At 42.9% G+C, this 10,206-nt stretch overlaps 1 protein-coding gene across 2 annotated transcripts; it reads right to left on the bottom strand.

The window, feature by feature from the left end:
- Positions 1–155: 155 nt before the first annotated feature.
- Positions 156–9,479, bottom strand: PSTK (phosphoseryl-tRNA kinase). 2 transcript variants are annotated; one of them, XM_066620856.1, is made up of 6 exons: positions 9,243–9,479; positions 6,565–6,850; positions 4,904–5,102; positions 4,391–4,466; positions 2,928–3,021; positions 156–1,609 (listed from the first exon to the last, which is right to left on the bottom strand). In XM_066620856.1, exons 1-6 carry the CDS (start codon positions 9,462–9,464, stop codon positions 1,413–1,415), a joined length of 1,074 nt encoding a protein of 357 aa, XP_066476953.1. In that variant the 5' UTR covers positions 9,465–9,479; the 3' UTR covers positions 156–1,412. The 2 variants fall into 2 exon arrangements, with proteins under 2 accessions (XP_066476953.1, XP_066476954.1); XM_066620857.1 differs by lacking the exon at positions 9,243–9,479 and adding an exon at positions 8,981–9,229.
- Between the last annotated feature and the right edge of the window lie 727 nt (positions 9,480–10,206).

Here is a 10,206-nt window from a genome sequence, read left to right on the forward strand (position 1 = left end):
GGTATCAAGGGCTTGCTTAGTTAATATGTAACTTATTCAGCAAATGACTTCTAGGCCCTGATGACTGTTCATAGCAGCAGTGAAGTTACATACTGCAATTACTCTTCCCCACCCATCTTCCCACTTTTCAAAATTCCACATACAAGGCTGTAGCTTTTGATTTATTTTTGAGTATACTGTATATAAACTTCTCTAGTAACAAATTCTCCAGTTAAGATGACCTGAGAAAAAAATAAAAATTAAGAGGCTATATAAATATTTAAGGCACATATTCTTTCAGGTTCATAGGTGCATCTCTTTGTTTACAAACAGATTGGTATTCATTTATTTAGAGATGTAAAAATTCAGATTATCAGAAATATTTATTGAAAATTATTACAAGCCATCATTGTGCAAAGTGATCTCAGAGTCACTTGGTCCTAGGTATCTCTTAAGTGCTTAACAATTCCAGCACCATGGAGAAATAAATCACAAAGGTGAAAAGTATTGCTTTTAATCCACCTTCACTCCCTTCTGTGGGAGAAAGATAGGCTATATAATAAATAAATAAATGCCCTTTTAATGGTAGGTAATAGACTAAACAGCTAGGATTACTCCGTATTAGTCTATTACTGTGTGGGATTAATTTATCAAGCCTTTAGAATTATTACTTTTCACCTTAGGAAATACATAAACATAACCATAATCCTAAATCAGGATAAAAAGCAGGACTCAGACTGTCCAAAATACAAAGATTTTCAGATTTGTGTGTGACTACCAACAGTGATAGTGAAATTCTGCCCAACAGAAAATATATCAATAGTAGTTACCTTTACATACTTTAAAAAAAGTGATTTTTATCTTTGTGATAAAGCAGGGCATACAAATATGAGAACTACATATATGAAAGCAGAGTTTCCATATGTTCTTAGACCTTTTTAAAAATTTCAGTACGTTTCACTTTGCGATACTCAAGTCAGAAGTACAGAGAAATCATATAAGGGAAACATATATGCCACCCCTTAAGAAAGATGATGAAGCACAATCCTAATCATTGCGATGATCCATTAGCCAAATTTTACCTTGGACCTCCTTAGCACTGTTGATTTTTCTCTTTCCCCGCCTTCCTTTGATCATGTTGGTGTTGAGAGCTTCTGCTCACCTTCTTCAATGCAGTACGAAATATTTGAGCAAGTTTTTTTTTGTACAGGTGGCTAGCATGGAAAGCCCTAGAGTTCAATCTACAAGCAGGAAATAGCTTATGCCTCAAACTGAACTGATTTCATTTGACACATACAACTGCTTTGCATTCTAAGGGAGCATTAGGCACCGTGCATGAAAACTGACTATGACATAGCTTGACTACGTATTTATGTCAAGTGCATGATCACTGCTTTATATCCCATTCTCTATTAAAAAACAAATATTTTTATCTATGTAACATATTTTTTAAAAATATCCTCTGCCTGTTGGCTGAATAAAGACATTATATTTATATCAAATTTATTATTTTGTGGGCAACATAGATTTTTCTCATTTGCCTTCTGTCTCAATTCTTCCAAGAATTCCACTTTCTGCTTATTTAGTTCTTCTGCCAAGGTCTTCATCATATGAGGGTTAAAATTTTTCTCTATGGAAACAAGCAAAAAAATAACTAATTTAACTTCAGTATCCTTTTTAAAAAAGGAGGTGGGGTCAGCTTGTGAAAGAAAACATGGGTGGGTGCAGACAGTGATTTAAAACTGATCAGTTGCTAACGTCTTTGGAAGTGGGATACTAAAGAGAAATCTTTCTCAAAGAGCTCCATCTGCACACAGTTCCTTATCTATGCACAAAGTGCTGCAAATACAAAAAGTCTCAAAAAATGTATACTAATGAGCTCTAACTCATACATACATCATTGTAAAAAATATCCAACATCTAAGGGAAGCAACTGAAGAGAGGTGGAGTCATCTGAGCATACATGTTGGTGGATGCCTGCAGATCCCATGGTCAACATCAGTGGTTTATAGATGCCAGTGGGGAAAATTTCAAGCACTTGATCTAATTGATTAAGAGCATAATTCTAAGTGCTTGTTGGGCCAGCACATGTCCCTTGCACCAGGACAGGAGGATCACAAACATGTTGTAAAGCACATTTGCGCCCACTCTGGAGTCAGCTGGGCCAGCACAAGGACGTGTGCTGGCCCAGGGAGACTGCATCCAACCTCCATTGCATGAAGCCTGGTAAGTTTGTGCTGGCTGAGCTTGGCCGGTGCAGGGCCATTGAGAGGAGGGGGAGGAGATGGGGGAGGTGTTTCAGGGCAGGGAGGGCAGGCCTGTGAGTGGCCAGGTGGGGCCAGGATCCAGCACTTATGCCAGATCCTAACCCCATTCCAGGGCAGCCCAGGACAGCTGCCAGCTGCTCTGATTTGTGCCACCTCCTTAGGTAGAGCAGATCCAAGTAGACCCATTGGGGCTGCTGAGGCTGCACCTGGGTAAAGGGAAATTTCCCCTTGCTTTGGACCAAGACACAGCCAGCCCCAAACTTGCGCTGGATACAGCACAGGTCCACTGGCTTGTTAGGAAAGCGCTGCAATTGAGTCAAGCAACTGCTTCTATGTACATCATATGCAGTATATGTGTGAAATATAGTATAACAAATTTGACACTTTAAAGTATGTGTACATTCTATAAATTAAGGGTGAGAAAGTTTATGCATGGGAACTTTCACTGCCTTTCCCACTGCAGACTCCTGCGACCCCAACACACTCTTGAGGATTCAGCTTTTTAAGGTGTCCAGGGAACTGAAGGGGAGGAGGGAGCATGAAAGTCTTTCCAGTTCTGCTTCTCTGGAGCCAACCCAATGGTTTATCACATTGCAGAAGTGCTTCTTTGAAATGTAAATCTATGCCAAGCAGTAGTTAAACTATTTTCAGAAAACAGAAACAAGGCCTTGCTGGGCATACCTTTAGCACTCTTCATTGTCTGAGAGACCACTCGCCTGACAGCTTGGTCAGCTTGATGAAGAAAACTGGTTGCACAGATATTCCGATCCCTCTCCTAGCCAAGATCAACAAAAGTTATATTTTGATAGACATGAACCATCAGAAGACAACAAAAATGGATGGGTAGCACTTAGTATAGCTTGCTTGGGAGGCAAAATAACCCTGGATAATATCCAGAATTTGGAATGTTTGCTAATTGTCTTGCCCCATAGAAAAAAACCATATCATTACTAATGATATAAAGTAGTTCTCTCTTTTGCCATTTCAGAGCTAGATTGTCACCAGAGCAGAACTATGGCAAAAGGCCAAGGAGAAAAGCAATTTAGGGCACAATCCTAACCAACTTTCCAGCACTGAGGTAAGGGCAATGCAGCTCCAAGGTAGTGGAACAAACATTCCCTTACCTTGAGAAGGCCTCCATGAGTGCCACTCAACTTCAGGATGCAGCACATGCCCCATTGGCACAGCTAAGCCAGTGCTGGAAAGTTGGTTAGGATTTGGGCCTTAGCGTTATATCTCCACTGAAGCTCCCGAGACATTGTAGAAAAGCCAAGACGACATTCCACAGCACTCTCAAGCTATACTGCCCGGCCTTCAAATTAGCAATTGAAGTAAATCCCATGATATAGATTTTATAATACAATATAGAGAGTGTGGTCTAATGGACCAAATACTGGGCCTAGATACCAGCAGCCTTGAGCATGTCACAGGCAGAGTAAATATTTGTTTCACAGCATTACATCAGCAAGTTAGTACCAATAATGCACCTGTTTAAAATATTTATGCCCAACATTGCATATATGCAACAGGGATAAAATGTGTACACCTGTGGGTTGGGCAAAAATGAATAAAAAAGAAAACTACATCTATGATTCAGTGAGTGCTGTGAAAGTGGGCAAGGCTTTCTCTTTGCCTGCTATGGAAGGCTTGTATTAGTATTTATCTTCCATTTCTGACAACAGGACCCTGCCATTCGGGTGGTTCTCAGAGTTATTATACCAATTGTCTCCACAGCACAATTCACACCTTGAGGGTGAAAACAGAATAATCAGCCTTAGATTTCTCAGTAGAAAGCGAGTCTCCAAGTCTCTTTGACTTTTTTCACCACGTGTGCCATGTACCGCATTTTAATCCTCATACTGGATCCAAGAAATGTATGAGGAATTCTTTTTGTGCAATATTGCTTTCCTGGTGTACCTCTTCCCCAAAAGGTGCTCACAAGGGTTGAGGGGGCCCCTAGACTAATATGCAATGTGGTAGGGAGAGGCTATAGTGAGAAGAGACAACCAAGTGTGGCATCTTGCATAAGCAAAAGCGCTTTTCCAGGGAACTGATGGATTCACCACCCTCAAGTTGCACCTGAGGCCTGTACACTGCAACTTAACAGAAGAACACTTATTAGATAGATAATGAGTCTGTCTTACCTTTAGTTCTGTATTGTCTTCTAGTGGTTTCACTGGATTTTCCAAAGCAGTAGACAATAAACTGAACACCTGAAGACTGAAGGGGGGGGGCAAACAAATGTAAAGGTTAAAAAAATTAAACAGGAAGTACACATGTACTTAAACTTCATCAACTTAAAGCTAAAGATGGAACATTTGTTCACTGCTGGGGTCTAGGCAAAGATTCACCGATACCAATGGAGTCATGATTTCACCACTAAAGGATAGCATGGAACTGGAAGAGAATACTTCAGTTCAAATTACAATTCAGTCACCATCTTATATTTCCCCTGCTCAGAAATGGTTTAGTAACACAACTCAGTTCATGGGGCATGTAACAGTACCTCCTGCTGTGCACTCTTGGCTCCTTTTTTCTGACATGACTCCCCCCCCCCCCCGGCTCTTGAGCTTGACATGAACTCTGGTATGCACACAGAACTTCTATATGGCCTTGATTCATCAAACACAAAGGACTACTCTGATTTGACTACATACTTATCTTCAAAAGCATCTTCCATACTCTTCAGAATGATACTATTCTGCTCCCATGCGTATTTCTCTGGACTTGGAACTTCTATTTTCTGTCTCATTGTGTAGATGGTTTCTTCAGGTAGTGGCTGAGTCCTCTGAGAATTTCTCTCTAAACAGACCTCAACCTGACAATCTAGAAACAATTGACAGAAGCCCAGCGTATCTAGAAGAACAGCAAAAGATTTCTGCATCAGTCATTTTAAATTCATCACAACTTTTTTGAAGGCACCATATAACACAGATAAGCCACATACATCTAAAGCCTTGCACATCACCATTTTATTATAAAGAAATCAAATAAGCGAAATAGTGCAGAGCTGAGTATTATAAAGACAGCTATGCAACAAAGTCTGCTTTGCGACTCTTAGACAACAGGTTGTGGAACTCCCAGATCTACCTTAGCCTCAAGATACTCTCATTCCATTACACCCTGAAAATGCTCTTGCTTAAGGCTGCAATCCTATACATACTTTCCTAGGATTAAGCCCCATAGAACACAATGGGACTTACATCTGAGAAGATATACATAAGATTGCTCTCAGAGAACCTTAACCTTGCCTAGGCAAGGCCTTGTTTAGTTTGCTAGCCTGCTATTTTATTGTTATTGAAGCTCCTTCTTCTGAGCATTTTAAAATAGAATTGTAAGCTGTACACAAGATAAGAGCAGGGAATAAATAAATATGGGACAAAGTTGTCATTCGGTTAAAGAAATGTTAGCAGATCAATTTAAATTGATTAAATCACTGAAATACACTTACATGTAAAACAATAATTTTGCATAAGGATAAGCATGCTTCTTTTATATTTAAATGATGCATATGTGTGGCGTGCATAATCCCAGAAAAGAATGTTCTCTTCTGTGTGTCCAAGGGGAATTTAAGATGATGCCTTCACCACCTGCCATTTTTGAGAGTACTTGTACTTGAAATATATATATTTTTAAATCTGCTGCCCAGTTGAGTGGGGGAAGGAGGGCTTTTTGGTCAATACAACCCTAATATTCAACAACTGCTTTCAGCCTGGTTCAGTGTGTTATGGTATGAGCAACAGCCATTTCTAGGATCAAGTTGGCAGACACCAATATCTGAACAGAGCAATTCTACCCAGATTCATCACTGCTCTAGAAGCAACTGCTGGAGGTCCTATGCCAGTGGCTAGTAACTGATTTTACCATGGTATTAGAGTATACCTTTGGGATGGATAGGAGTCATAAAGAACTGCAAGTGATTTAGAGCCAAACAGTTGCATGCTAAGTTCCATTTGTGCAAGGGGAATGGAATGCAAAAAATCTGAATGAATTGAATGGAATAAATTAAAAATCACACATGCAAAAAATCTGAATGGAATCTGGACTTACTTTGTGCTTACAATATGTTTCACAAGCTGCCATGCATAAAATTGCCAGCACTACAGTGTTGTGCAATTTGTTTAGTGTATGGTTATAAAACCACATGAGGACTCGCACAAAATTCTACCTTATTTCCACATGTGCTTCTAAGGATGCACACTAAGATTCTATTCTGTTCATCAAAGAAAGGAACCTCTTTTAACCATGACATTTCAAAGACATGGTTTGTACCACTATCAGACAGAGCTACCAGTTTAAAACATAAAATCAAACTTACATTGTCGAGCTAACTGGTACACTTCATATCTCATACTCCGATAATAAAAATTGTCATCTAAAATAAAATAGATTGGACTGAGAAGGGTGATATCTATTATATATTGATGAGATGCAGAATCTTCTGGAAATATTAATCCTTGCTCTTTCAAACAGCACACAAAACTGTCCCATGTTTTTTCCATTCTGTTTGGTGGAGGAGAATAACTTAATCCTTTCAGAAGAGTCTGAAGAAAGTGTTCAAGGTACAACAATAATTCACGCCGATACAATCTCCAAGGAGGCATCTATAAAGAAAAAGACCAATGATTTATGTTTTTATTACAAGATACCCAACACACTTTGAAACCGAAATCTTTGCTATTTGCAATCATGTTATATAAACAGCACTCATCTGCTTCACATTTGAGCACACTGCAGTTCCTTTTGGTGAATAATCAACTCTATTCTTTCTTCTGTCCCACAGAATAAAGCCCATCACTTTAATTTAACCAAACACCTCATGATCCACACACTTTCCTGCAAGAAACCGAGCGCCACAGTTATGTTGTTAGCGCAACTACACACTTGAACTTCAGAGTGGTAGCAGTGCTCCTCTATAATAATCAAAACAAGGAATCTTGTGGCACCTTTAACACATTTGTTGTGGTAGAAACTGTCATGGATGAGAGTCACAAAAACTTGACTCTGGTCCACTAAAAGTGCAACCCCATGCATTTTTACTCTGAAGTGCCACTGTGTTCAGTGGTACTTACTCCCAGGTAAACATGCATAGTATTGCACCCTAAAGTTCATGCCATCTATTTGCCTTTGAAATGTTTTTAAAGACTCCTTTTTGCTTCTGCAGGCAGAAAATTAACTATCACCTGTGAATCACTGCTGCGCTGGACAGGCCTACTCTGATAGCCATCACTTCAATATTGCAAAACAGAACCCTGTGCTAGTCTTATCAGGTTGTATCCAAAGAAACTCAAGTCATGACTAAGTCCCTTTCAAATTAATGGAACTTAAGTTAACAATGATACTAACTTGTGATATTAACTTCAATAGTATTTAATCATAATCAACTTTCTTTGCCTTTGACCCCGCAAAAGCACAGCAATTGCAAATATTTAGGTGCAAAACAGTAGACAAGATGCAGACTGATAATAACTACCAGTAGCTTTTTTAAAATTGTGAGTTTTAAAATATGTGGGCAAATATCAATCCTGTCATATTAACAATATAAACATTTTTCACTTTGCTTAGAAGTTCATTTTTGCTTAAAACAAAATATTTTGCAAAACTTTCAGCTTGCCTACCTAAAACATTTTTTTAAATCATAGAATTTTTCAGGTAATAAATGGATGAGTTTTGTCATTTATTAATAATTTAATGAGCAAAGCACAGGCCAAGATACTTCCAAGGAAGATGGACTGACCACTTGCTGTTAATACATTTATAAAACTTGAGAGATGTCACATTAATTCTGAAGGAAAAAGCATTGGATGGTGAACCTGAATTCAAATGCAAGGTATGTGAAATGGGACTTCCCAATGAACTGAATGAGGGCTGAATCCTATCCAATATTCCAAGGCTGGTGCAGCGCTGACAATGGAGCATATGCTGCATCCTGCAGTAGGGGGGCAGACATGGATGCGACCTCCAGGTAAAGGTATGCTTGTTCCCTTTCCTCGGGGCTGCGGCTGCACTGGCATTGCTAAGTTGGATAGGACTGGCCCCTAAGACTGCAATCCTATCCACACTTACCTAGGAGAAAGCCCCATTGACTATAATGGGACTTACTTCTGAGTAAACATGCATAGGCTTGGACTTTAAGGCTGCAATCTTATCCACACTTACCTGGGAGTAAGTGCCACTGACATTAATGGGACTTACTTCTGAGAAGACAAGCATAAGCTTGGACTTGAAGGCTGCAGACCTATCTTCACTTAACTGGGAGTAAGCTCCATGGACTCTAGTGGGAATTACTTCTGAGTAGACATACATAAGAACAGCCCCACTGGATCAGGCCATAGGCCCATCTAGTCCAGCTTCCTGTATCTCACAGCGGCCCACCGAATGCCCCGGGGAGCACACCAGATAAGAAGAGACCTGCCTCCTGCTGCCCTCCCTTGCATTGGCATTCTGACATAGACCATTTCTGAAATCAGGAGGTTGCACATACGCATCATGGCTTGTAACCTGTAATGCAGTGGTATTCCTGGTTCCTTTGCACCTGAAGGGGCGGGGGCAGCCAGGAGACAGGATCGCCCCACTCAGGGGGGCTGCAGGGGCTTGGTGCACTTGCCCAAGCCCCCTGCAGCCCCCCCCCGGGTGCGGGGAGCCCTGCGCGACCTTCAGCAGGGCTCCCAGGGGGCTTGGGCAAGTGCACTAATCCAGGGGGTCGCGCCGCTGCCTCCCCCGCGAAGACTTACTGCGGGATTCAAACTCCCTGCGAATTTGAAAACCGCAGCCGTCATGGATCTTTCCTCCAGAAACTTGTCCAGTCCTCTTTTAAAGGTGCGGGCCAGATGCCGCCTCCACATCCCATGGCAAGGAGTTCCACAGACCGACCGCACGCCGCTGAGTCATGCAAGGCTCGGACTTGTAGACAAGGCAGAGGCTGCTGCGCTGCAGGAGCCTCGAAGGAGCGGGCGCCCGGACAGAGAGCACGGCGTGGGGGGAAAGGCTACTGACCGACGACTGCGGCGCCTCCCGCGCGGAGCTGGCCTCGCACCGGCCGAAAGCTTCGGGAGGAACGAGGTCGTCGTAGGAGAGGAGGACGCCCCTCCACCCTCGGCGCTCCTTCAGGGACCGGCTCAGCGCTCTTGCCGCCGTCGTCTTGCCCGCCGCCGGGAGACCGCACAGCAGGCACAGCCCCAGCGGGGGACTCCCCGCGCGCGCTCCCTGCGACGTCATGGGGCGCTCGGCAGCTCTGCGCCACGGCGGCCTCGCCCTCCGTGCGCCTGCGCGAAGAAGTGAAGCTCGGGCGGAGCGGCGCCTCTCCAGTGCGGACGCCCAGCAGAGCTCCAGCAGGGGGCGTCGCTGAGCAGTGCGCTGCTCAGAGCCCGCTTGTTCCGAAACGGACTTGAAACTGATCGCTGCCGCTGCCCACGGCAGGGAGAACCAGGCAAGAGGCTGCCTGAGAAGAGCCTCAAAGGCCTGCGGGTCCCCTCGAAAACTGGCAAGTGGGAAGGCGGCACAACCAGCGCCCTCACTGAGCTGTCCACGCTCACCTGGAAGCCCCACTGCCTCTGCTGGGCCTTGCTTCTGAGTAGACCTGCACAGGGTGGGGCTGGGAGGCTGCAGTCACATCCCCACTTACCTGGGAGTAAGCCCCATGGACTCTAATGGGTCTTACTTCTGAGTAGACCTGCATAGGATTGAGCTCTAAACCACTAGATGGTAGTAAAGGTGACTTTCTTGCAGCTACCTTTTATTTTGGTGAATTGTTTTCTGCCTCCTCTGCTGAATGCTGCCCCCCCCCTCACAAACATCACCCTTGGGGTAGGGAAGGACTAGGGGAGATTCCCAAGTCAACCAGGATTTAACCCTCCTCCACCTACACCATCCTCCACAAACCCCCAAGAGCAATGTTTATTTATTTAGCTTACTCCAAGCCCCAGGTCCTATTAACATACATGTCCTAGGTTAATTATTG

The sequence above is a fragment of the Tiliqua scincoides genome, chromosome 3 (genome assembly GCF_035046505.1).
Source record: "Tiliqua scincoides isolate rTilSci1 chromosome 3, rTilSci1.hap2, whole genome shotgun sequence".
Classification (NCBI taxonomy): domain Eukaryota; kingdom Metazoa; phylum Chordata; class Lepidosauria; order Squamata; family Scincidae; genus Tiliqua; species Tiliqua scincoides.